This window comes from Erinaceus europaeus, chromosome 14, assembly GCF_950295315.1.
Source record: "Erinaceus europaeus chromosome 14, mEriEur2.1, whole genome shotgun sequence".
Taxonomy (NCBI): domain Eukaryota; kingdom Metazoa; phylum Chordata; class Mammalia; order Eulipotyphla; family Erinaceidae; genus Erinaceus; species Erinaceus europaeus.
The window spans coordinates 46,447,570-46,473,273 of record NC_080175.1 but is presented as its reverse complement, the minus strand read 5'-3'; the positions used below and the strand labels follow the sequence as shown (position 1 = coordinate 46,473,273).

Below are 25,704 nucleotides of genomic sequence, written 5' to 3'. Positions count from 1 at the left end.
GCTGAGGACTGAACCTGGAAGCTCAGAGCCTCAGGCATGAGTCTTTCCCAGAACCATCATGCTGTCTCCCCTGGCCACAAATAAATCTTTTTTAAAAAGAAATAGTTTTAATCTACAAAAATATTTTCCACAAATAAAAATAGCCCAGCACCATAGGGGTGGCTAAAGGGCATAGCACCTGCCTTGCGTGAATGAGGTTCAATCCCTGGCACCAGGTGAGGGTGACATGGATAAGACATGAGTTGAATTCCATGCCTGATGGAGCACTGCCTTGCACAAGCTAACTCCCCCCCTCTCTGTGTATGGACCTAGGGTTATATGCATGCATGATTGCACTGCTCCAGGTCACCCTTTCCATTCAGAGAGAGAAGGAGAGAAAGGAGAGATACCACAGCACTGGAGAGGAGTTCACTGCACTATCCAATCCCAAGAGGGCTTGACCCTGGGCCGCACACATGGTTAGGCAGTTGGGTTACTTGGTGAGCTATCTCTCCAGCACTGTGTCTCATTCTTTCGCTAACTTATTAAAAAAAAAATTAGGGAGTCTGGCGGTAGCGCAGCAGGGTAAGCGCACGTGGCGCGAAGCACAAGGACCGGCATAAGGATTCTGGTTCTAGCCCCTGGCTCCCCACTCTGTCTTCCCCATCTCGCTCAATTTCTCTCTGTCCTATCCAACAATAACAACAACAGTGGCAACAATAACAACAATAAGGGCAACAAAATGGGAGAAAAGGCCTCCAGGAGCAGTGGATTTGTAGTGCAATAACCCTGGAGGCAGAAATTTAAGAGAGAGAGAGAGAGAGAGAGAGAGAGAGAAAGTCTGGGACTAGAAAGCTAGCTAACCAGGTAGGGTGCATTCCTTCCTGTGTTCGAGTCCAGGTGTGAGCCCTGGCATCACATAGGGGTGCTATAACACCAGGGCAAGCTCTGGTGTTGTGGTGTCTCCACACATGTGAAAAGCAAACCTACTTTGAGTCTGGGGCAGCCTGGGCCTTACTCGGCCCTGCTGCCAACTCTGTGTCCCTCCTGTGCTCACAGCTGTACCTGACGAAGCAGGAGCTTCAGCAGGAGAAACTGTCCTCCTCCTGCGAGCGGGAGTTCCGGGAACGAGCCCTCATAATGGGTGACAGGGACGAAGAGGTGGCCCGGCTGAAGGGGGAGAATGAGAGGCTGCGCTCTCTCACCTTCAGCCTGGTAGGGCAGTGGGCGGGTGAGAGTTCCTGCCCTCTTGCTGCCTCCTGGCTGCAGGCTGGTGGGACTCACAGCTCTGGGGCATACAGGGATATCCCACTGGGCTCACAGGCTGCTCAGAAGAGCTGGGGTGGCAGAGTGGGGAACTGAGGGAAGCAGGGGCATGGGCGAGGCTACACCCAAAGACCAAACAACCCCCCTTCCATTCCTCCCAGTGAATCCAGAGGCATTTAAAATATTGTTTATTTATTTACTTATTAATGAGAGAGGTAGTAGGAGAGAAAGAGAAACAGTATCACTCTGGCACATGTGATGCCAGTGATTGAACTTGGAATCTCATGCTTGACAGTCCAATGACTTATCTATCCAGTGTGCCACTTCCTAGACTACTCCAGAGTGTCCCTTCCTCCCTTCTCTCTCACTCTTTATTTTTTCTTCTTTTCTCTTCTTCTTTTTTTTCAACCAGAGCATTGCTCAGCTCTGATTTATGGTGGTTCAGGGAATTGAACCTGGGACTTTGGAGCCTCAGGCATGAGTCTGTATAATCATTATGCTATCTATCCCTAACCTCTTTCCTCCTTTTTAAAATTTATTTGAGAGAGAGAGAGAGAGAGACACCAGAGCCCTGATCAGTTCTGGCTGATAGTAGTTCTAGGGATTGAACCTGGGACCTTAGAGCCTCAGGCATGAAAGTCTTTTGCAGAACCATCATGCTGTCTGCCCAGCTCTAACCCAGAGCCTCTGAGATGCCTTAGGTGCAGCCTGGGTTATCCCCTTCCTGCTTGTGTGTTGTTCCTTTGTTGTCACTCCCTCTGCTGGGGTCAGGGGGAGAGGCAGGCAGGGTCTGTCCTAATTGCCTCCCAGTGACACCTGTCCCTGGCACTGCTCTTGATCTTGACTTTGCCCACCCTAGTGTAGCTCAACCCATTGCACACCTGGTTGGGGCCCTTCCCATGTTCTTAGGGGTGTTGGTGGGGTGCCCCCAGCCCAGCGACAGGCCCTGAGGAAGGCAGAGTCCCAGCACTGATACCCTTCTGTGCCAGGCAGAGAAGGACATCCTGGAACAGAACCTGGACGAGGCACTGGAGAGCAAGCAGGAGCTGGTGGGCCGCATCCACTCACTGAGGGGGCGTGACATGGCGGCCGAGATGCAGCGGAAGCAGGTGTCCTCACCCTGCCCCCACCCCTGGACACCCAGTGCGGGGTGGGGAGGTGGGCAGAAGGGCTTCACTGCAAGGGATTAAAACCAGGGACCAGATGTGACCCAGCCACTAAGGCCACACTTGAGGATTGGGGGTCTAAAGCCCCCAGTGCCTCATGGGAGCATCTGCAGGGGAGAAGCTTCACAAGAGCTGGAACTGTGTGGTAGTGCCTCTCCTCTCTCTCTCTTCCTCTGCCTGGAAAAATGAAAAATAGAGTTCACCAGCAGAATGGGGCATTGATTCACTCTTCGAGCCACCCTGCTTGCCAAAGCTCCCAGCCCTCTCCGCCCCCCCCCCCCCATCTGTGGAGTGACATGATCAGGGTCCTTGCCTCCCTGTGCCCAGTACTGGGAGGAGAAGGAGCAGATGCTGCTGCAGTTCCAGAAGGTGCAGGTAGACTGTGAGATCTACAAGGAGAAGACCAGAGCACTGCGGAACCAGGTGGCCGAGCTACAGAAGGAGCGAGACCAGGTCTGTGCCAGGCGGGAAGGGGGTGGCAGCTTGGCGTCTGGGGGGCACACAGCTCACACAGTCTGGGCAGCTGGCTCCAGATTGGGGGAAGTCTCTTTCCTGGGCCCTTGGAAGAGTTTCGACAACCCCCAGCTGGCTTTTTATTTCTGGCTCAAAATATTTGATGCAGGATGTACACATCAAGCCCACAGCAGAGATGGGCATTATTAAAGTACCACACAGCATAGCTTGTGAAATCGCTCACTTGGAGAGTGTGCCACTTTGCCATGTTGCAACTCAAGTTCGAAACCAGCCACCACTGCATTGAAGGAAGCTTTGGTGCTGTGGTCTCTCTCTCTTTAATTTTTATTATTGGGTAGAGATAGAGATAAATAGAAAGGGGAGAAAGAGGTAGAAAGTCCCTCAAAGGGAGGGTGGACAACATACTCTTTGCTATGCCTAAGGAAGATGGGTCAATATTGGGGCAGCTTGGAATGTTCCTACTCATGACCACAGAATGTGAGCTCAGATCTACAGGGATGCAGAGGTCACATAGGCTCCCAAGCTGAATATGGGCCCCAGACCAAATCAAATCGATGGGGTTTACAGTCAACAATATTTATACCCCTTCCCCATATTAGGGAACTACTCTCTTCCCTGATCCAGCTCTCTGTCCCTTTTCTAGCCATGGCGTCACCTTCCCAGACAATAACCTGGATCCACCTGCATATCAGATTTCAGGCTCAGAGGGGGAAAAAAAAAAAAAAAAACTAGCACAGCTATAGGCCCTTTGAACTATAACTAAAATGTGCTATCTACAAAATGGAGGACCCCCCAAGACTTCATCTGTACTATTCCAGCCTTTAGGTTCATGATTATTCAACAATCTGTTTGGCTTTGTATGTTAACTCTCTTTTCAGCCACCAGGTTCCAGATGCTAGCATGATGCCGACCAGACTTCCCTGGACAGACGACCCCACCAGTGTGTCCTGGAGCTCCGATTCCCCAAAGCCCCACCCCACCAGGGAAAGAGAGAGAGGCAGGCTGGGAGTATGGATCGACCAGTCAACGCCCATGTTCAGTGGGGAAGCAATTACAGAAGCCAGACCCTTCAACCTTCTGCATCCCACAATGATCTTGGGTCCATACTCCCAGAGGGATAAAGAATAGGAAAGCTATCAGGGGAGGGGATGGGATATGGAGATCTGGTGGTGGAAATTGTGTGGAGTGGTACCCCTCTTATCCTATGGTTTTGTTAATGTCTCCTTTTTAAAATAAATAGTAGTAATAATAATAAAGAGGTAGAAAGGGAAAGAGACAGAGAGACACCTGCAGCCCTGCTTCACCACTTGTGAAGCTTTCCCCCTGCAGGTGGGGATGAGGGGCTTGAACCTGGTTCCTTGTGCACTGTAGTGTGTGTGCTTAACCAGGTGTGCCACTGCCTGGCCTCTGCCTTTGTCTCTATCTAAAAAGCAAATTCACAATTAGGAGCTGGTTGGTGTCTCACCCTGTAGAACACACATGTCACTATGCATGAGGATCTGGCTTCAAGCCCCCAGCCCCAACCTATAAGCTTCATGAGTAGTGGAGCAGGGATATAGGTATCTCTCCTTCTTTAACTCTCACCCTCTATCAAAAAATGTGGTTGCCAAGAGTGATGGAGCTGAGCAGGCATCAAGTACATATGGGAAATTTGTTCCTCTCTCTGAGTGGGGGCCCCCATATAAATCCCCACCCTCACCCCATGTCTCGTCCGCAGGCCTACTCTGCTAGAGATGGAGCCCAGCTGGAGATGTCACAGAACCTGACGGAGAAGGACTCCCTCCGCAGGAAGGTGTTTGAGCTCACTCACGAGCTTGGAGAGCTGCGGCAACGGCTCCTGCAGCTGCAGGCCCAGGCCCAGAACAGGGTGAACCATGGGGGTGGGGGACTGGGTGGAGCCACACCCCACAGGGGTGGATATGGGGGGGCCCCTCTCTCCCACCCATGCTGGTTCCCACATCTGGCACATACTCCTGCCTGTTGGGCACCATTCTACTAGTGCTAGAAAGGAGCAGCCAGCAGAATGTTCTGGAAGCCACATAGGAAGCCAGACAGATACCACTTGTCCTTGCTAAATGTGCCCTTGGGGTGTCAGGAAGTCACATGCTGGGGGCTGACTTAGCAGTGTGTGGTCAAATTACTATATAATTACTATACAACCTCAGAGCTGGGAGGTGGTTTAGCAAGTAGAATACCATCATATTGTCTCTCCCCCCCTCTCTCTTATTTAAAAAAAAGGAAACACTGACAAAACCATAGGATAAGAGTGGTACAACTCCACACAATTCCCATCACCAGAACTCCATATCCCATCGCCTCCCTTGATAGCTTACCTATTCTTTAACCCTCTGGGAGTGAGTTTATGTACACTCCTATTAATTTGTAGTCATATAAATCCCTCTCTCTTTTTTTTTTTTTTTTTTACCAGAGCACTGATCAACTCTGGTTTATGGTGGTGGTGGTGGGGGAATTAAATTTGGGACTTTAGAGCCTCAGGCATGAGAGTCTCTCTCTTTTTAAAAAAAAATATTTTATTTATTAATTAATGAGAAACATAGGAGGAGAGAGAAAGAGCCAGACATCACTCTGGTACATGTGCTGCCAGGGATTGAACTCATGACCTCATGCTTGAGAGTCTGATGCTTTATCCACTGCACCACCTCCTGGACCATGAGTCTCTCTTTTAAAAATTTTATTTATTTATTTTCCTTTTTGTTGCCCTTGTTGTTTTTCATTGTTGTTGCAGTTATTATTGTTGTTGTTGTTGATGTCGTCATTGTTAGATAACACAGAGAGAAATGGAGAGAAGACAGAGAGGGGGAGAGAAAGATAGACACCTGCAGACCTGCTTCACTGCCTGTGAAGCAACTCCCCTTCAGGTGGGGAGCTGGGGGCTTGAACCGGGATCCTTACTCGGTCCTTGTGCTTTGCAACACATGCACTTGACCCTCTGCGCTACCGCCCGAGTCCCTTGAGAGTCTCATTATATATGCTTTCTACCCCATCTACGTTCTCTGGAAGTCTTTTTTTCCCCTTTTTGTTGCTCTTGTTGTTGTAGCCTTCTTGTGGTTATTATTGTTATGGTTGATGTCATTCATTGTTGGATAGGACAGAGAGAAATGGAGAAAGGAGGGGAAGACAGAGAAGGGGAGAGAAAGATACCTGCAGACCTGCTTCACCGCCTGTGAAGCTACTTCCCCGCAGGTGGGGAGCTGGGGGCTCGAACCGGGTCCTTGAGCTTTGCTCCACGTGTGCTTAACCCACTGTGCTGCCGCCTGACCCCCCACAACATCATTCTTAAGGACCTGAGTTACAGCCCTCCTCAGCCATTGTATGGGGATACCTCTGGTGGAGGGGGTGGGTTAATCAACTCTGGAGTGGTCCTGTGGTGTCTCTCCTCTCTCTGTCTCACTAACTTAAAGAGGGAGGGAGGGGGAGAGAGAGGGAGGGAGGGGAGGGAAAGACAGGGAGAGAGGGGGAGAAAGAGAGAGAGAGAGAGAGAAATGGCCACTAGGTGAGGTGGAGTGGGGCAGAGACTGAACCCCAGTGATAACCCTGGTAGCAAAAACCAAAATCATTACAGAAACTCTGATTATGGTATGGTGGGCGACTCCAGCTCCAGGCAGGTGGGCAAGACTTTCCCAGAGTTGCCTGGGTACCTGTGTGTGTGTGGGGGGCAGGCTGGACTCCCCTCCCTGTGCAGAGACACTCTCCACATTCATTCCTGCCTCCTCACCCACCCCCTGCCCCACCATATCAACCAAGTTCTGAAGATCTGTGCTTGTTGAAGGGAAAATGTGTCTCTCAGTGTGGGGTGATGGCTGGGCTCCCTTTCTCCCCAGCCCCCTTACTCACCCCTATTGTGAGTGAATCTGCGCAGTCCTGGGATGTGTTTTGTGGACTGCAGTGTAGATTTGTGTACACAGCCAGTGTGGATGACATACACCCACCTTTCCCAGCATGGTGTCCCCTGGAGGCCGTGGTCCTGGGCTGGGAGGAGGCAGGGTGACTGTAGGAGCCCCAAGAATGCAGAGGGGCACCTTCCAGAGTGACCGGCCACCCCCATGCAGGATGCTGGAGCCAGAGAGCCGGGCCCAAGGGGGAAGCAGCGGCTAGTGCGCATGTTTGCCATCTGCCCGCAGGATGACGGCGACAGCCCCAGCTCCTCCAAGGTACGCTGCCCTCAGCTGGCCCTGTGGCTCAAGGGAGGGGTGGCAAGCACATGCCTGGGGTGATAGCCTGGCTTTGTCTGGGGCCTTGGTGGCCTTCTAGGTGCAATGTGAGATCTGAGTGGCATAAAAGGAAGAGCACTGGGGCCGAGCAGTAACACACTTGGTCAAGTGCATGTGTTACTAGACTCAAGGCCCCTGCAGGGAGGTGCTTCATGAGTGGTAAAGCAGGACTTTAGTTGTCTCTCTGTCTCTCTCTCCCTACCCTCAATTTCTTTTTGTCTTATCAAATAAAATAAAGTTAAAATTATATTTTAAATATTTTTTATACGATACTTTTAGCATTCCCACTGGAGAGAAAGATACACACACACACACACACACACACACACACACAGAGAGAGAGAGAGAGAGAGAGAGAGAAATCATAGAAAGAAAAGTACACAGAGAGAGACCAGAGCTCTGGATGATGGTGGTGCTATTGGATTCTCAGGCAGAGATGAGATATTCCAAGGCTTGAATGCAGGAAGCAGTGTTTATTATGCTGGCAGACCCAGCTGCACTCAGGTCTGTAAGAAACTGGGCCCCAGCACAATGGCACTGGCCCTTTAATATAGTTATTAGCCTTCCCATAGTCACTCACAGCACAAGCTTCACAGATGACTGTTTTTTTTTTAAGATTTATTTATTTATTTATTTATGAGAAAGATAGGAGAGAGAGAAAGAACCAGACATCACTCTGGCACATGCGCTGCCAGGGATTGAACTCAGGACCTCATGCTTGAGAGCCTAATGCCTTAGCCACTTTGCCACCTCCCGGACCACAAGGGGTGACTGTTTCTTTTGTGTATACAGAGAGTATAACTTGTTTGGGTTATCAGCAGACTCTTGGGCAGAAGGGTCATATTCCAAGGTCACTCTGAGGATAGGAGAAAGTTCTGTGTGTGCGGGGAGGATGGCTATAAACTGAATTTTTCTTTAAGAAGTTAATCCTTGCTTTTCTCTTTAAAAGTTAACCTTTTCTTGCCTCAGTGCTGGGAATTGAGTCTGGAACCTCAAAGCCTTGGGCATGAAAGTTTTTTGTCCAACCATTATGCTGTCTCCCCAACCCTTAAAAACATATTTTAAGAAGAGAGAGAGGGGAGTCAAGTGGTAGCACAGTGGGTTAAGTGCAGGTGGCGCAAAGCACAAGGACCGGCGAAAGGATCCCAGTTCCGGGCCCCTGGCTCCCCACCTGCAGGGGAGTCGCTTCACAGGCGGTGAGCAGGTCTGCAGGTGTCTGTCTTTTTCTCCCCCTCTCTGTCTTCCCCTCCTCTCTCCATTTCTCTCTGACCTATCTAACAACAACAATAATAATTACAACAATAAAAACAAGGGCAACAAAAAAGGGAATAAATAAATAAACATTAAAAATTATTTAAAAAGAGAGAGACAGAAGGAACACAACAGCTATGCAAGGACTGCGGTGCTCTCTGCACCCTTTGCCTGTCTCTCGCCTGCTCAGTGTCACTGTCCTGTGTGGCATGGCGGGGAGGGGACAGTGTTGGGGGCCCCATGTGAGCCATGCTTGCCGCCCTTTCCCCTTCAGTCTCAGCTCTGGTCTGACCTGAGTGTCACATCTAGTCGTGAGCTGGTGGACAGCTTCCGCTCCAGTAGCCCCCTGCCCCCCAGCCAGCAGTCGCTGTACAAGAGGGCCACCGCCGACTTCTGGGAGGAGCCTTGGTCCTCCAGGTACAAGATCCATGACATGGCCTGGGCCAAGGGCCATGCGAACACTGGGGGCAGAGGGGCTCTGGGTTCAAGCAGGTGCAGCTTGAACACCACCTTCTTTGTATTATTATTGCTGATTAATTAATTTACTTATTTTTTTGCTTGGCAGCAGCTTCCCAGACACCCTGGAGGCAGAGCTGGGAGCCAAAGCAGGAGACACAGACCTGGACTATGAGATTGTGGACAGGGCAGGTGAGCACCCCTTATACCCTGTTTCCCTGTCTTGTGGCACTCACCTGCCCAGGTGCACAGGCAGAACAGGGAGGGGAAGGGAGAATGGGGACCTCAGGAAGGGGAGGGCCTGGCTCTCCCTCTGTGGATGGGCAGAGCTCCCACAGGTCTGCCTCTGCCTCGCCCCCTCCCCTGCAGTGCCAGCCAGTCCTGAATGCTCTCTCCTTCCTCCTTGGGTGCCTCAATGTTCTTCATCAGCATGTCCAGGAGCTGGCTTCATCCTGTTGTGTGGCTCAGTGTAGACAGCTTCAGATACACATACTCTTTGCTCCCTGCTCAACATCCTGGGGACAGGCAGAGCAAGAGTCCTCAGTCCTGCCTGCCCAGGGCCTCGTCCTGGGACCAGCCTGTCCACACCTGCTGCTCCTCTTCCTGTGACCTGTTACGCACATTTCCAACTCAGCTGGTTCTCTCTGCTTCTCAAGGCTGGGCACCCTCAGGCCAGCTTCCTCACTTTACCTGCACACCTGTCCCCAGCCCTGAGCACACAGTAGGTGCTCAGGGCCCTGTCTAGAATTCACATTGTAACCTGCAGGGTGCGCACACACACACCTTAGGCATCCAAGTACCATGGGCTACTTGCTCACCTAGCAATTTCCCTAGCCACCTGATTTTTTTTTACTTTTTTAAATTCTTAAAAAAAATTTAAAAAAAATTATCTTTACTTACTGGATAGAGACAACCAGAAATTGAAAGGAGGGAAGGAGTTGACAGAGAGGAAGACAGAAAGGGTGGGAATAGATAGTATAATGGTTATGCAAAGTGACTCTCATGCCTGAAGCTCCAAAGTCCCAGGTTCAATTCCCCGCACCATCATAAGCCAGAGCTGGGCAGTGCTCTGGTGTTGTTTCTGCATCTCTCTCAAAAAAGTACAATCTTAAAAAAAGAGAGAGAGGGAGAGAGACAGAGAGACACTTACATCCTTGCTTCACCACTTGTGAAGCTTTCCCCCTGCAGGTGGGGACCAGGGTCTTGAACCTGGGTCCTTGCACACTATAATGTGTGCACTCAACCAGGGGTGCCACCACCCAGGCCCATGATTTTCTTTTCTCTTTTGCTTTCTTTTATAAATTTTCTTTTATTTTGTTTTAATTTTTTTCTTCCTGCCTTTCCTTGTTCTTTTATTTCCTCCCACCACCAGGGTTAACATTGGGGGCTTGGTGCTGGCATTATGAATCCCCCTCTCCCCATAGCCATTTTCTTTCTTTTCTTTCTTTCTTCCTTTTTTGTTTATTTATTCCCTTTTGTTGCCCTTGTTTTAATGTTGGTAGTTATTGTTGTCGTTCTTGGATAGGACAGAGAGAAATGGAGAGAGGAGGGAAAGAAAGAAAGAGAGAAAGAAAGAAAGGAAGGAAGGAAGGAAGGAAGAAAGGAAGGAAGGAAGGAAGGAAGGAAGGAAGGAAGGAAGAAAGAAAGAGAGAAAGAAAGAGGAGTTCGGCAGTAGTGCGGTGGGTTAAGCGCACATGGTGCAAAGCTCAAGGACTGGCGTTAAGATCCTGGTTCAAGCCCCTGCCTCCCCACCTGCAGGGGAGTCGCTCAAAAGCGGTGAAGCAGGTCTGCAGAGGTGTCTATCTTTCTCTCCCCCTCTCTGTCTTCTCCTCCTCTCTCCATTTCTTTCTGTCCTATCCAACAGCAACAACAGCAATAACAACAGTAATAACTACAACAATAAAAAAAAAACAAGGGCAACAAAAGGGAAAATAAATAAATATATATAAAGGGAGCCCACCCAATGCAAGGACCACAGCCTGGGGCCTACACACAGCTGGCACAGCCTGGCAACCTCTATAACTGGTGCTGGAGGTGGCCACCAGGTACACGTGTGGTCCACATGGAATGGCACCCCAAATATCGGTATTTCAAGGGAACCAGTGATTTAGCTTGGGGCCATCCCTGCCACCTGAAAGCCCAGTGGGCACAGCCCTAGATGAGAGTCACAGCAGGGAGGGCGGTGGCTCTTCACCAGTTGCAGGGTGGCAGCTTTCTCAGAGGTGGCAGAGGGCACCCACAGTGCCCCTGGAGCCACTGCAGGAGGGGATGCTGCAGTAGGGGTCAGGGTGGCAGGGGGGTGGGGGCAGTGATGGTCCGGCTGCAGTAGAGGACACAATCCCAGGAGGAGTGCCCCAGGCTGGGGGCTTAACTGCTCAGGCACGTGCATGTGTGCGCCAGGCTTCGTGTCTAAGCTCTCGGCTTCCCCAGACCTCCCTGAGCCCGAGGCCAGTCTGCAGCTACCCCCTGGGGGTCTCCATGCCTCAGTCAGGTGAGTTGGGGGGCGACCAGGGGCTGCAGGGAGCAGGTAGGGAAGAGGTGTGGCCATCACAGTGGGAGGTGACATTCTTTCCAAGAATGGGGACGTGGTGTGTAGGTGAGGAGGCTTTCTAGAATTTGGGGGCCAGTGCACAAACCCTGATATCCCTTCCCCACAGCAACATCCAGGTGCGGCGCAGGCGAGCTCGAAAGATCCTGAGCCAGGTGACAGTACTGGCCTTCCAGGGACACGAGCTGCTGGAGCAGATAAGTGTTATCGGTGGGAACCTCACGGGCATCTTCATCCACCGTGTCACTCCAGGCTCGCCAGCTGACCAGATGGCCCTGCGCCCTGGCACCCAGATCCTGATGGTGAGTGTTCACAGGGCGCTGTGTGTGTGTGTCTATGTGTGGGGGAATCGGGGGACAACCTCGAAGGCCTGGCTCCTGAGCACAGGCAGGAAGCCTACCATGCTCTGGAGCCTTCTGGGTCTGGTCTTCTCAGATGGAGTGAAGCATATGGTCCTCATGAAGGAAGGCATGAGTCTGGGGCCACATGCAGCCAGGATCTGGGAGACAGTTCACCAGGCAGGGTGCATGACTTATCACACAGGGTTCAGCGTAAAACCCTGGCACCATATGGGAGGTGCCATGCCATCTGGGGCAGCTCTGGTGCTGTGGTCTCCGTCTCTCTCTGAAGGAAAAAAGTCAACCTGGGAGCCTTGAAATGCACATATGTGAGGTCTCATCTCTACAGAATAAATAAAAATAATTTATTAAAAAATCAGGAGGGGTCGGGTGGTGGCATACTTGGTTAAGTGTACATAGTACTATGCACAAGGACCCATACAAGGACCTGGGTTTGAGCGTCTGCTCCCCACCTGCAGGGGGGGACACTTTAAGAGCAGTGTAGCAGGTCTGCAGGTATCTCTCTTTCTCTCCCTCTCCTCTCAGTTTTTCTCTGTCCTATCCAAGAAAATGGAAAAAAATGGTTGCCAGGAGCAGTGGATTGGTAGTGCCAGCACCAAGTCCTAGCGACAACCCTGGAGGCAAAAAAAAAAAAAAAAAAAAAAAATCAGGATAAAAGAAAAAGAGTAAAAAAGCTTTTTAAGGGTCATGGTGGGGTTCCTGGGAACTCAGTCCCCCTCCAGCCTTGACACCCACACTTTGGGGGGGGGGGATGTGAGTCTCCATGCAGATGGGGTGGTGGGGAGCAGCAGTGCTCCTACACTGGGGGTTCTGATAGCCCAGCCCATGCTGCCCATATGTGTCCTTCACACTCCTGGGGTCAAGCCTGGTGATGGGCTGACTCTGTTTAGAGCAGCAGAGCACCAGGATGTCTGGGGGTCATCCTTGAGGACTGAATGGGGCCAACTGAGCTCAGTGTCCACAGCACAACATAGTTCTCATTATAAAAACACACACTGGTCTGCATTGAAAATAGCACTTAGTGTGGCCCAGGGAAGGGGGTGCAGTGGATAAAGACTTGAACTCTCACTCATGTAGTTCGGGTTCTATCACCGGTATTGCATGTGCCAGAATGATGCTCTACTTCTCTTTCTTCCTCATTAATACAAAACAACCCACAGGGGATGAATGCATGGGGGCTGGTGAGAGGGTGCTGTGACGCTCAGAGCACAGATTAAGGGGATCTGGATACCCTGCAGAGGTGGAGGGTAGCCCATGTGGAGCTATCCACCCGAGTTAGTAGACCCACAGTGAGAATCCCTGGGGATGCCCAGGAATGCTCTTCAACAGCCCTCAAGTGTCCCTGGCCCCACAGTGATTATCCTAGGAACCAACCTCTGTGTCCAGATGTCCCTGTGAAGCCATGACATCGTGTGTGTGTGTGTGTGTGTGTGTGTGTGTGTATATGTTGGGGGGGACTCCCAGCCACCAGGACCTGCTCCCCACCCAACAGTCCCCATGAGGCTGATTTCTAGTCTGTCCTCAGGTGGACTGTGAGGCCACAGAGCCTCTGTTCAAGGCCGTGCTGGAGGACACGACGCTCGAGCAGGCTGTGGGCCTTCTGCAGAGGGTAACTGGCTTCTGCTGCCTATCTGTCAAGGTCAACACGGAGGGTAAGCTCCGCCCACTGACATGGTCCTAGCCTGGTCCACAGCAACACCTAGGCCCAACCCACTGCCCTCCCAGCCACACTGCTCAGCCACCCCACTCACCAGCTAGGCCTGGTCTGTTCCCCCTCTCCCAGTACACAGTGTCCATATAGATCCCCTGGGTAACTGGGGTGCCCCACCCATTGACACTGCCATGGACAGAACTTGGGGAGCCATTTCTTCTTTCTCCCCTACCTTCCTGTTCTAGAACCTTGCATAGTCACCTCTCCCCATCTTCCTCTACCAGGTTATAAGAAGCTGGTGCAGGACTTGGAGGCCAAAGTGGCCACATCGGGGGACTCGTTCTACATCCGAGTCAACCTGGCCCTGGAGGGTCGCACAGAGGGGGAGCTGCAGGTCCACTGCAATGACATCCTGCATGTCACTGACACCCTGTTCCAGGGCCACCCCTGCTGGTATGCCCACCGTGTGGGCCCCTACAGTACCAGGGACAGCGAGCATGGCACCATCCCCAACTACTCTCGGTGAGCAGTATCCAGAGAGTGGGTGCCCAGTGCCATGGCCCAGCCTGAGTCCTGGACCCCATAACCCTGCCCCCCAGGCTCATTTCGGGGGGGCAGGGAGAGGACCTCACTCTGGGGTGACACTGGGCTCACATCTGAGGTGACGCAGTGGGTGGCCAGGTTCTGGTTGCTGGCCTTACTCCTAAACAGCCAAGTTGCTGGATCCCACCCAGAATATCTGTTTCCAGGCCTCTGGGGGTTGGCAGTGTCCCTATGGGGCTGGGAGCAGGTGCTACAGTGGCCACCTGGGGATATGGGGTGGGTACATCTCCACTACCATCTAGGCCTCCTCTCCCGTAGGGCCCAGCAGCTGCTCATTGCCCTGATCCAGGACATGGCTCAGCAGAGCACCTCCACCCGCAAGGTGAGGGAGGGGTGACCAGACCCTGGCCAACCTCCTACCTCAGGCTCTTCCACCGGTTTATAATCTTGGGTAGGGGGAGAGCAGCTCATGGGGGGAGTGCAAGAAAAGTAGGGCCTGGGGGCTCTGTGACAGTGTTTATTGGGGTCTGTGCAGAGCACCCCCCATACATCATCCATCTACCCATCCACCCACCAGCCATACACCTATCCACCAGCAAGCCATTTATCCACCACCCACCTACCTCCATTCATCCATCTATCCATCCATCCACCTATGCATCCATTTTCCATCCATCTACCTTTCCACTATCTACCCATCACCCACACATCCATCCATCCATACACCACCTATCCGTCACCCATCCACCCATCTGTGCACCTGTGCATCCATTGGCTCCATCTACCCATGCAATGTGTGGACATGCATCCTACGCTCTCTCCACACTCCCCACACACCTGGTTTGATGCCCTTTGTGCTCTCTGTACCCAGGGCTCCTACCTGGCCTTGTTTAAGGCCCTAGGGTGCTGCTCCATGAGTGGTGGCCTGCCTAAGCTTTGGGGGGCCCACCTCCCTGCCTGATACAACCTACCCCTCATTCCAACCCTCCCTCAGGGGCACCCAGCTCAGGTATAGGGGCTCTATCTGCCCCAGAATGCCCTCCTGCCTCCCTTTAGGGGGCACATCCCACCATTACCAGGGAGCATCCCAGGTCCTGTGGGTACAGTGTGGGTGACTCTTTCCCTATTTTCTTTCTTCACCAGTCTTCCGGGGGACCCCAGAAGTTGGTCCGCATCATCAGCACAGACAAAACCAAGGCCAACCCTCTAGGCTTATCCTTTGATGGGGGCCAGTGGGACCCCAGCAAGGTGGAAGGTGAGGCTGGTGGGGTGGGGACTAGGTGGGGCCTCTGGGAGCTGCTGCAGGTGGGTCACCACTTAGGAAGACTCAGAGCTGACATCTGTATGTCTCTTCCTGGAGACCAGCTGAGTCTGCAGTGCACTCCAAGCCATAGGACCTGCTCCAAGGAGCTTGTCAAAGTCACTGGCACATCAAGAACTGTCCTTCTGAGCATTAACCCCCTGCAACTTCCAAATGCTCCACACAACACAAAGTAGCGAATTCCCCCCTCCCCTTCACTCCCCAGATAGCCATTGTACAGCTGGTGTGAGCAGGAGGCCTGTATAATGAGGCCCCCAGCCAAAGGACAGGCAGAAGTGAATCTAAAATGAGCCAAGCGTTTATGTCTTTCTTGAAAGGTTGCTTGGTTGCATGTCAGAAACGCCTGCTGAAAGAAGCACAGCCTAGATTTCGAGGAGTGGCTGGAGGTCAGGGGGAGCAGGGAGCAGTTTTCCAGGATGAGGACAGCTGAGATTGGGGTTCCAGGGATCTGGGTCCTTAATGTGGTCGGCACTGCCCAAGACTGAGACTGGGTGTTTCCAGGAAATGCTCAGTGGGGGACTGAAAATGGGGTTCCTGTGTGCCCCATATTATAGCTGCTGGGGCTACAGCTGCAAAACAGACATGGCCCTTATTTCTGTGGGGGGCTCTGGGGAGGCAGAGGGGGGCTGCTGAAGACTGGCCTACCCACTGACCTGCTTATGCTCTCTCTCCCCACAGAGCCCCCCACCTTGTGCTTCTGGGCAGAGAGCTGCTTCACCCTGGTGCCCTACACACTGGTGCACTCCCACAGGCCCAGCCAGCCTCGGCCTGTGATCTTTGTCCCCAGGCTGCTGGGGAAGGTCCTGAGTGAGAAGCTGGGCTCCCTCCAAGGCTTTAAGAAGTGCCCTGCAGGTATGTATATCCTTCCCAGTAAGGAAAGGACTGACACTCTGACTTAAGGGCACTAGGGGATGTCTAGGTGTAGAAGCTTGGTACTTAAGTTTGGAGCTTGGGGAGGTATGGCTTATACGTGGATAGGTGAATCTAAACTAGATGCCAGGACCCTAAGATCTGACACTCTCAGGGTTGAAAGAAAATAATGTTCGTCTTTTTTTTTTTTTTTAATATTTATTATATTTATTTTCCCTTTTGTTGCCCTTGTTTTTGTTATTGTAGTTATTATTGTTATTGATGTCGCCATTGTCGGACAGGAAAGAGAGAAATGGAGAAAGGAGGGGAAGACAGAGGGGAAGAGAAAGATAGACACCTGTAGACCTTCTTCACCACCTGTGAAGTGACACCCCTGCAGATGGAGAGCCGAGGGCTTGAACCGGGATCCTTATGCCAGTCCTTGCGATTAGCGCCACGTGTGCTTAACCCGCTGCGCTACTGCCCACCCCCAAATTTAGTCTTTTCATAGTTTATCTCAAGAGTCTGGAGGAACAGCATCTACACACCTCGAGATGGGAAAATGTCAGATGTGCCCCTGATCAGAACTCCAGGCAGAGTATTTATTGTAAAAATCACATCATATCAGGAGTCGGGCAGTAGTGCAGTGGATTAAGCGCTGGTGATGGAAAGCGCAAGGACTGCCATAAGAATCCCTGTTCGACTGGGGTCAGGCGGTAGTACAGCAGGTTAAGTGCATATGGCTGCGAAGCGCAAGGACCGGTGTAAGGATCCCGGTTCGAGCCCCCAGCTCCCCACCTACAGGGGAGTCTCTTCATAGACAGTGAAGCAGGTCTGGAGGTGTCTTTCTCTTCCCCCTCTGTCCTCCCCTCCTCTCTCTATTTCTCTCTGTCCTATCCAACAACAACAACAACAATAATAACTACAACAACAATAAAAAGCAAGGGCAACAAAAGGGAAAATAAAAAAAAAGTAAAAAAAAAAAAAAGAATTCCTGTTAGAGCCCCGGCTCCCCACCTGCAGGGTAGTCACTTCAAAAGCGGTGAAGCAGGTCTGCAGGTGTCTGTCTCCCCCTCTGTCTTCCCTTCCTCTTTCCATTTCTCTCTGTCCTATCCAACAACATCAATAACAACAATTACAATAAAACAAGGGCAACAAAAGGAAATAAATATTAAAAAATCATATCATATCAAAAGGAACAGCAAGATCACAGATGCTTTTAGGTAAAACAATTGTCAAAAACACAAATGAGTTTTAAGGGGTGGGAGACATCAATGTGTTAAACCTTGATGACAATCATGTTAGTCTAAATGTCATTAATCAGGTGCAATTCTTTGATGCCTCAAGAAATATTCGGGTCACTCTACTATACTTACTGGGCACCTATGAATAATGACCCAGACATATTCTGTAAACGTGTAGGCTTTGGGTAAAGTCAAAATGATTTCTACTAACAAATCTCAAGGTATCTGGGATCAGAAAACTTCAACAGGAAGTGGTTTATAATAACCACTCATCCATCTACTTAGCCATCCACCCATTTCTCTACTATCCATTCATACACCATCCATACCTATCTACCCACCCATCCATCTGCCCACACACAATCCACCTACCCAACTACTCACCCACCTACCGTCCACCCATTCATATACCCATCTACATTTCATCCATCCATCTCCCTATGTATGATCCACCCACCCACCTATCCATCCATATACCTAACTATATTCCTTCCTTTCCTTCCTCCCACTCACCCATCCATCCACACACCACACCATCCATCTATCCACTCATGCATGCATCCATCCATATACCTAATTATATTCCATCTATCTATCCATCCATCCATCCATCTTCCCATGCATGTATCCACTCACCTACCCATACCCAATGTCCATCCATTCATCCATGCACCCTCTGTCCATATAGCATCCACCCACCTACCCACCTCTACCTTCCATCCACCAGTCCATCTTTCCTTCCTTCCCCACCTTGACACTGATGGTGTTGCTGACAGTCAGAATACAAATTCCTCCCATCTTAAGACCAAGGGCAGCTGTCCACACCTTGGGAAGAGCTAACTGGAGTTCATGGAGGTGGGGGTTCTCAGCAGGGCTCCCCAAGCACCTTCCCAGCTGGTGTAACACCCCCATTCCATCACCTCTATTACCTGCAGAGATCTTGAGTCCAGAGGAGTATGACACCTTGAACCAGAGAGGGGACATTGTCCAGGAGAGAGAGGCATCGGGTGGCCTCTCCTGGGTGACCCGCCGAACTGTTGAGTTCCTCATGGAGAAAGTAAGTGAGGGTAAGACCTCATTCCCAGAGGAGGGGCAGGAAGGACAGGTCTGAGGGGCTTATTTATCACCCATTCTTAAGAGGACCTCTGGCAGCTGTCCAGAGGAAGTTAATATGGGGGTGGGGGGGACTAAGCTCTGTTCCCCATTTGGGGTTCCTGTGACTCAACTCCGAGCCTGCTTCCTTAATGCAGATATTTGTTAAATGCATCAGTAAGAATGTGGTGATGGTTCACAACTTAGGGCTCAAATACATGAGAAGCAGCATGCTGAGAACTATGGGGGTGTTTTATGGGCGTGAAGTGGGGAGAGTGTGTTGGTGTGTGGGGACAAGGCACCTTCCTCCCTTTCTCTACCACAGTGGCTGGTGGAGCCCCTACTCCTGTGGTCAGAGCCCTTTGCAGTCCAGTTCCCCTCAATGCCAGCAGCCCCCCACATCGAGATATCCTGGGTTAAAAACCAAAAATCCCAGTGGGGGGAAGGTCACTGGGTTGTGCAGCCTCCAGCAGGACAAGGCATTCCAGGATGCTCTAGAGCCCCACGTTCTTTTACACCATCTGAGCAGGTCTGGGAGGGGCACCTCTGGTTTCTCAAGCTGACGGTCCTGACAACCCCATCCCTCTCTACCACCCCCCCCAGAACAACCATGCCCTCCTGGACGTGCGGCTGGACAGCATCTCTGTGCTGCACAGGATGGAGATCTTCCCCATTGTCCTCCATGTGGGCATCAATGAGAAGGTGGCCAAGAAGCTTAGGTGGGCTCAGTCTGCAGCTGAGGTGGCTATGGAGCTGGGTACCTGCAATCCCAGGACACAGGGTTCGAAGCTAGGCCCCTGGGGTGGGGCAGCCAAGGGCAGGGAGGGGAACCCGGAACCCACTGTCAGTCCACCAAGACCATGTGGTTACTGGGCACACCAGTGTCATGGTGCTGTCAAAACCATGTTGGTTCAAGGCTGGGGACCCACCCAGAGTGATCATATGACAGCTATGGTGTAACACAGACCCCCGCCACACACACCCCTGCACTGTAACCTGGGGCTGACCCCTCAAAGTGGGGCTGTCTGCGCCAGGGGGAGTTGGGTGGGCAGCACCCAATGCTGCCCACATGCCGGGCCACTCACCCCTGCCCCCCCCCCCCAGCCTGCAGCAGCATTCATGGGCACAGCCCACACTCCTAACCATTCCCACCCCTCAATCCCCCCCCACCCCCCCACCCCCCGTCTACTCACAGGAAAGCCCTGCAGAAACTCAGCATCTCGGAGGAACAGCTCCTGGAAGCCTGCCGGCAGGAAGAGGCCAAACTGGACAAGGTGCCCTGTCTGTACAGCAGCCTGGCCCCTGAGGGCTGGGGCGACCTGGAAGCCCTGCTCAGCTGTGTACGACAGGCCATTGCAGACGAGCAGAAGAAGGTGGTGTGGACAGAACATAGCCCCCAATGACCTCTGCCCCTACTCCTTCTTGGGGCCTCAAGGACCTTTGTGCCCCAGTCAGTCCTGTCCTCTGAACTCTGGGCGCAGGCTGTAAGCCCCGCTTTTTCACCAGGGTCCTTCATTACCTTGTGTCACATCACATATCCTGGCCACCTACTCACTGATCTGTGTAAGTCACCCCACGGTGTGGGGTAGCCTGAGAGTCCAAAGTGGAGGTGGGGGTCCTCGCACTCGACGTGAAGGGCAGGCCAGTGGACTTCCTATCCCCATGGCCCCTGTGGGCTCCTCCACAGCGGCGCCCCACCCCCCCACCTCTGACACCAGCCTGGCTGGTGGCTCAGATCAGCCTGTGCACCTAGAAACTTCACTGCCCAGTGACAGAAGCAATGTTTTTGGTGGGTCTGTGCCTGGAAACCACCATGCCTAACCTGAGGTTCAGCCTCACACATGCTGGCCTGGATTCCTCTGTGCCCAGAACTGCTCCCTCCCCAGGCACCCCAGCTTTGTTCGTTCTTCACACCACCTCCAGGGCTTGGGGATGTTCAGGCCTGGCTGGGTGGCTGGGTCAAGGGTCCAGGTACCCTGCACACCTGGCCCTACTTCTCACTATATGATGGAAGGTGATTTTGCCGAGTTACCTCCAAACCTAACTCTCCTTGACCCCCCAAAAGTTGCTCTAGAATTCAAGTTGGCATGATCATAAATGAGGTCAGAAAAATGAACTTCTGGGCATTTTGCAAAAATAGAAATATATTTATAGCGCTCTGGTCTGCCAGGGCCAGGGTGGTTGATTGAGGAGCGGAGGGGATGGACAGTGGGGCAGGGAGGGACCTACCTCAGGCAGAGAAGGAAACAGACAGAAACCCAAGGCTCACTCAGCACTTCCTCCAGACCAGGGGCGATTAAAACCAGAGGAGGATGGTCCTGACCCCTGAGGGCATATGAAAGTCCCTTCTCTTGGCCAGGACACAGGATGTCTGGGCACACCCTCCCCCACCCCAGAGTCCTGGGTCTTCTACCTGCAGGTCCCCAAACCTTCTCAGAAACAAGATTCCTCTATCCAGACCACCCTATCCTGTTTGGGGGGTTCCCCTGGAATTCCTGTGCTCACATCCCACTAGGCAGAGGCCCTGGGCAAGCTAGGGGTCCTCAGAGCTCGTTGTGCAGAGGCCGGCACTGGGGAAATGGCTTATCTTCCAAGACACCATCGGGTGCACACACCCAAGGGTCCTGGGTGTCCCACTGCCACTTGGCCAGCTGGGCCTGCAGGAGCTCCAGGACCTGGGTGTGGCTTGGGTCAGCCGCCAGGTTGTGTGTCTCGTGGGGGTCCCTGCGCCAGTTGTAGAGCTCCCAGCGGTCCCGGTAGTAGTAGCAGTGAAGGTCCTTGTACCAAGCTGTGGGCTGGCCGGCCACTGAGCGGTTCAGGAGGTCCTGGAAGGTGGGCGAGACGTAGAAATCCTGGTCCACGGGGAAGGGCATCTTGAAGTGCAGGTTGTGCACGAGGTGGAAGTCCCCATGCTGCACAGAGCGCATGGGGTAGGCCATAGTGACCTCATGATGGCTCTGGCTGCTGAACACAGTGACCCAGGGGGGCTCAGCCTCCAGCGCGGGTAGGAGGGAGCGGCCTGTGAGCTGCACGGTCTTCTTGCCAAAGATGGTGTAGCTGGGGTAGGGCACAGAGAGCCAGTCCAGGATGGTGGGTGTGAGGTCTGAAAGTGCAGAGTCTTAGGTCAGGCTGGGCACCCCTCACCCCACACTGAGAGCACCAAGTCACCACCAGGCCCGGGCAGGGGATAAGGCCAGAAAAATTAACTTCTGGGCATTTTGAAAAAAATAGAAATGCTTTCATGTGCTCTGGTCTGCAGCTCACTCCTGGGAACCCAGGTTGGTTGATGGGGAAGCAGAGGAGACAGACAGTGGAACAGGGAGGGTGCCTACCTCGGGCAGGGAGAGGACCCACCACGGACAGAGAAACAAGCAGACAAAAGCCCAAGGTCTACTCAGTGCCTCCTCTAGACTAGGGGCAATCAAAGCCAGCTGTAACCCCCTGGGGGTCACAGAGAAGTCTATCCCCTTAGTCAAGGAACAGGGATGTCTAGGCATCCCCCAAAGTCCCAGGTCTTTTTTTTTTAATTATTACTATTATTATTCTCACTATTATTTTGCCTCCAAGATTTTGCTGGCGCTCAGTACCAGCACTAAGAATCCACTGCTCCTGGTGGCCATTTTTTTCCATTTTATTGGATAGGACAGAGAGAAAGACACAAGCAGACCTGCTCTGCCACTTGTGAAGCTTCCCCCCTGCAGGTGGGGATCTGGGGCTTGAACTGAGATCCTTGCACTTTGTACTATGTGCGCTTAACCGAGTGTGCCTCCAATTAGCTCCTGAGGCCCAAGTCTTATACCTACAGGTCTCCAAACCCTCTCAGAAGCAAGAGGTCCCCTAGAATTCCTGTGCTGGGGCCAACTCAGGCACAGGCCCCCAAAGGGGACACAGCCACTAGCCTTAGACATTAGAACAAGAAGCACCAACTGGGGGACATTTAAGATCCTGTCATAAGTGGCCCCGTGGATAAAGCTCAAGGGTGATCAACTCTGAGTTTGCTCCCTGGCATTGCCATGTGCCAGAGTGAACCCCTGCTCCCTTCTCCTCAATAAATAAATAAAAATGAATCTAAAAACAAAGAGATTCATCAACAATTTTCAGGGCCAGGGAGGGGCCCTACAACAGGGACTCACGTGTTCCTATTCTGTGCTGTGGCCACAGTGCTCCCCTGAACCCCCAAAGTGGGGACCCCACATTCTGCAACATCTGGGTCACTTGAGGACTTGTCAGAACCACCAAAGTTGTGACGGGGCTGAGACCTGGGTACTCAGTCACTGCAGGAATGCAGTGCTGACTGGGGTGGGGGTGGAGTTGTCCTTGGTAGAAGCCTCATTTGCTGCTCCTGAGCTGTGTGACCCCGAAGAACACCTCTCTGGGTCTCATACTTGCACCTGTAAGATGGTGGGGGGCATGGCTTCTTCCCCTGGTGCTTGTGGTGTATGTGCAGCCATATCTGGACACTGAGGGCACACCCCGCGTTAGCCCCTGCCCTCCCCTGCCCGAGTTGAGGAGCTGTACCTAGAAGGCTCACATAGGCCTCGCTGACCTGGCCCCAGCGCTGCCGGTGCTCCGGGGATGACACCAGCAGGGGCTCTGCGATGCCTGGCCAGTACAGGTTGGTCCTGCCGCTGGGGAAAGGGATGCCGTTGTCAGACGTGAAGATCACCAGGGTGTTGTTTAGAACACCAGCTCCCTGCAGCTCCTGCAACACCAGCCCAATGCCTGCAGGGGGAGGGTGGGTGGTGTGGGCTCAGGCAGGGGTGCTGGGCCCCAAGTCACCCTGGTCCTGTATCTATCCCGCCAAGGATGCCCACACTTCTATGACTCCTCCTCACGGCTGCTACCTAGCAGAAGGTACTTTCTGTGTCTGCTGGAAGCTCATCCCTTAGGGCTGACTGGGGTTGCAGGGTGGGGACTCCCTGTATACCACCCCCTTCCCAGGTCACCCGAACTGACGCCCCCAACAAGGAAATGACTGCCTGTGTGGCAGGCTTCCCCCAGATCCACCCAACTAGAGTCTCTGGCCTTATTTATAAAGAAGGTTTTAGCTGAGTGCCCACATGTCCCCAGAGCCAGTGACAAATGTCCTCTCCAAGCAGGGAGATTCAGAGACCAGTGAAGCTTGGTCCCTAGCACAGAATGGAGCCCCTACCCTCAAGCCCCTGGAAGAGGCAGGGAAGGCTCCCCCTGGTGGCTCCAGAGGGAATGCAGCCCTGCCAACAGCTATTTCCGACTTGAGGGGGAGGGGACAACTGGAACCACAGCCCCCACCCAGGCCCCAGGCACCCACCTTGGTCCATGCGCCCGATGGTGGTGTACTGGGCAGCTAGGTCTGCTCGAGCTGCTGGGGTGTCAGGGACAAAATAAGGCACCTGGGTAGGAGGAGGTCAGGTGGGTGAGAAGTCAAACTGACAGGTGGGAGAGTGGGGTGGGATGTGGGGGGTGACTCAGCTGTGAAGGAACACTTTGCATGTGTGAGACCCTGGGTTTCAACCCTGGACTTGTATTACAAAAAACAAAAACAGAACCAAGTAAACGGTGGACTGATGCTCTGATCTCTCTCTCATAATGAGGGCCGGGTAGGAGTGTACCCAATAGAGTGCAATGCTACTATGTGTGAGGATTAGAGTTCAAGCCTCAGGTCCCCCACCTGTAGAGGGGAAGCTTCACAGGTGGTAGAGCAGTGCTGTAGGTGTCTCTCTTCCGTCTCTTAACCTCTTTCAAACAAAAAAGGGCAGGTGTAGGGGGTCGATAACATAATGGTTATGCAAAGAGACTCTCATGCCTGAGGCTCTAAATTCCCAGCTTCAATGTGGCCCCCCCACACACACACCATAAAGTGCACAGGGTTAAGTGCATATAGTATGAAGTGTAAGGACCTGCGCAAGGATCCCAGTTTGAGCCCAGGCTCCTCACTTGTGAGGGGGTTGCTTCACAAGTAGCGAAGCACGTCTGCAGGTGTCTATCTTTCTCCCTCTTTATCTAACACTCCCCTCTTATTTCTCTGTCCTATCTTAAAAAAAAAAAAAGCCACAGAAACAGTGGATTTGTAGTGCAGGCACCGTAACCTTGGAAGCAAAAAAAAAAAAAAAAAAGCACTGAGCCCCAGTAACAATCTCTGGGGAGCAAAACTAATAACAATAATGGCTCTGTTTGTGAGATGGGGCCCAGCCCTTCTTCTGGGTGAGATGGGGCACCAGCCAATCCTCAGCACCTGAGACCATCTCCCTCCCTGTGAAGGCCTGGAACATCCATGCTTCCAGAAGCATCTTTAAACTATATATATAGCTCTCCTCTCCTCTCCTCTCCTCTCCTCTCCCGGATCAACTAGGAATACCAAAGGAGACCACCCGGACCGAAACAAGACAGGACTAGAATGACCAAAGGAACCCAGTAAATCACACGTGAGTACAAACACGTGTGGCTGGTGACAGAGAGGAGAGAGGGGCCTAAAGAGAGATTAAGTGGCTGCTAACAGTTCAACAGTTTATCAGTGGAGACACCACCTCCAGTCTCCACAACAAGGGGACAGCTGAAGGGAGGAAAGGACTCCCCAGAGACTCACTAAGTGCAACTCTGAGTCTCCATTGCTACTACCCTCAGAATCTGGAGCAGCAACAGGGAGGGACACCAGGGGACAGAGATCTAACCGGGAAACTCAGGAGAAGACCTATACCTCGGTGGCATAGCTGAGGGGCTGTGAAAGTCTCTTTGCATAACCACTAGATTATGTCTGCCACACCCTGCTTTATCTCTTGGTCAGGAGTCAGTGATTAAGCTAAGAAGCCTATTGATAGTTTAAAAGCCCTCAGGCTCCCATAGCCTACAGGGAAGAAAAAAAAAAGAGGCTTTTACACCACTGAGCTCCAACTCAGGGATTGAAAAAACTGTTAACATATATAAAATGGTTAAAACAACAAGAAAAAATATTGGAGACTTGAACCAGGACAAGAGTCCAGCTAAAAGTCCTCCAGAGGGTGAAGCACAAAACAACGAATTCAACATCCAAACATTAGCTAAGGAAATAATAATAGGAGTGAGTAAAGAATTTGAAAAAATTGTAATCAGAAATGCAGGAACAACAAATGAGAAAATGGAAGAAAATTCTAATTATCTCATGGTTATTAGAGAGCTGAAAGCTGAAATCGCTGAGCTAAGAAGGCAACTAGCTGAACAAGCTAAAACAGTATCAGAGCAGGGCAACAAAATAGATGAATTCCAGAAAGCAGTAGAGGGCAGAGAGAATAGAAGCTATGAGGCTGAAGACAGAATT

At 52.1% G+C, this 25,704-nt stretch overlaps 2 protein-coding genes across 10 annotated transcripts in view; one reads left to right on the top strand and one right to left on the bottom strand.

The window, feature by feature from the left end:
- The window catches only part of CARD14 (caspase recruitment domain family member 14), a 31,793-nt gene extending 11,959 nt beyond the window's left edge, over positions 1-19,834 (top strand). Inside the window, 17 exon segments of the mRNA XM_060171839.1 lie at positions 1,039-1,194; positions 2,235-2,354; positions 2,739-2,864; positions 4,603-4,752; positions 6,956-7,057; positions 8,643-8,785; positions 8,934-9,016; positions 11,255-11,315; positions 11,482-11,674; positions 13,257-13,383; positions 13,667-13,904; positions 14,244-14,307; positions 15,069-15,180; positions 15,925-16,098; positions 18,275-18,396; positions 19,035-19,150; positions 19,627-19,834. Of these exon segments, the coding sequence (XP_060027822.1) occupies positions 1,039-1,194; positions 2,235-2,354; positions 2,739-2,864; positions 4,603-4,752; positions 6,956-7,057; positions 8,643-8,785; positions 8,934-9,016; positions 11,255-11,315; positions 11,482-11,674; positions 13,257-13,383; positions 13,667-13,904; positions 14,244-14,307; positions 15,069-15,180; positions 15,925-16,098; positions 18,275-18,396; positions 19,035-19,150; positions 19,627-19,834 (2,295 nt within the window).
- A 721-nt stretch (positions 19,835-20,555) lies between these two features.
- Positions 20,556-25,704, bottom strand: part of SGSH (N-sulfoglucosamine sulfohydrolase) — a 12,959-nt gene continuing 7,810 nt past the window's right edge. For 6 of the 9 annotated variants that reach the window (XM_016195179.2, XM_007539005.3, XM_060171845.1 and 3 more), the window contains 3 exons: positions 23,722-23,803; positions 22,950-23,153; positions 20,556-21,534 (listed from right to left, as the gene is read on the bottom strand). In XM_016195179.2, the coding sequence (XP_016050665.2) occupies positions 20,975-21,534; positions 22,950-23,153; positions 23,722-23,803 (846 nt within the window). In that variant the 3' untranslated portion in view covers positions 20,556-20,974. The remainder of the gene's footprint in view (positions 21,535-22,949; positions 23,154-23,721; positions 23,804-25,704) is intronic. The other 3 variants (XM_060171850.1, XM_016195180.2, XM_060171847.1) reach the window with 3 other exon arrangements.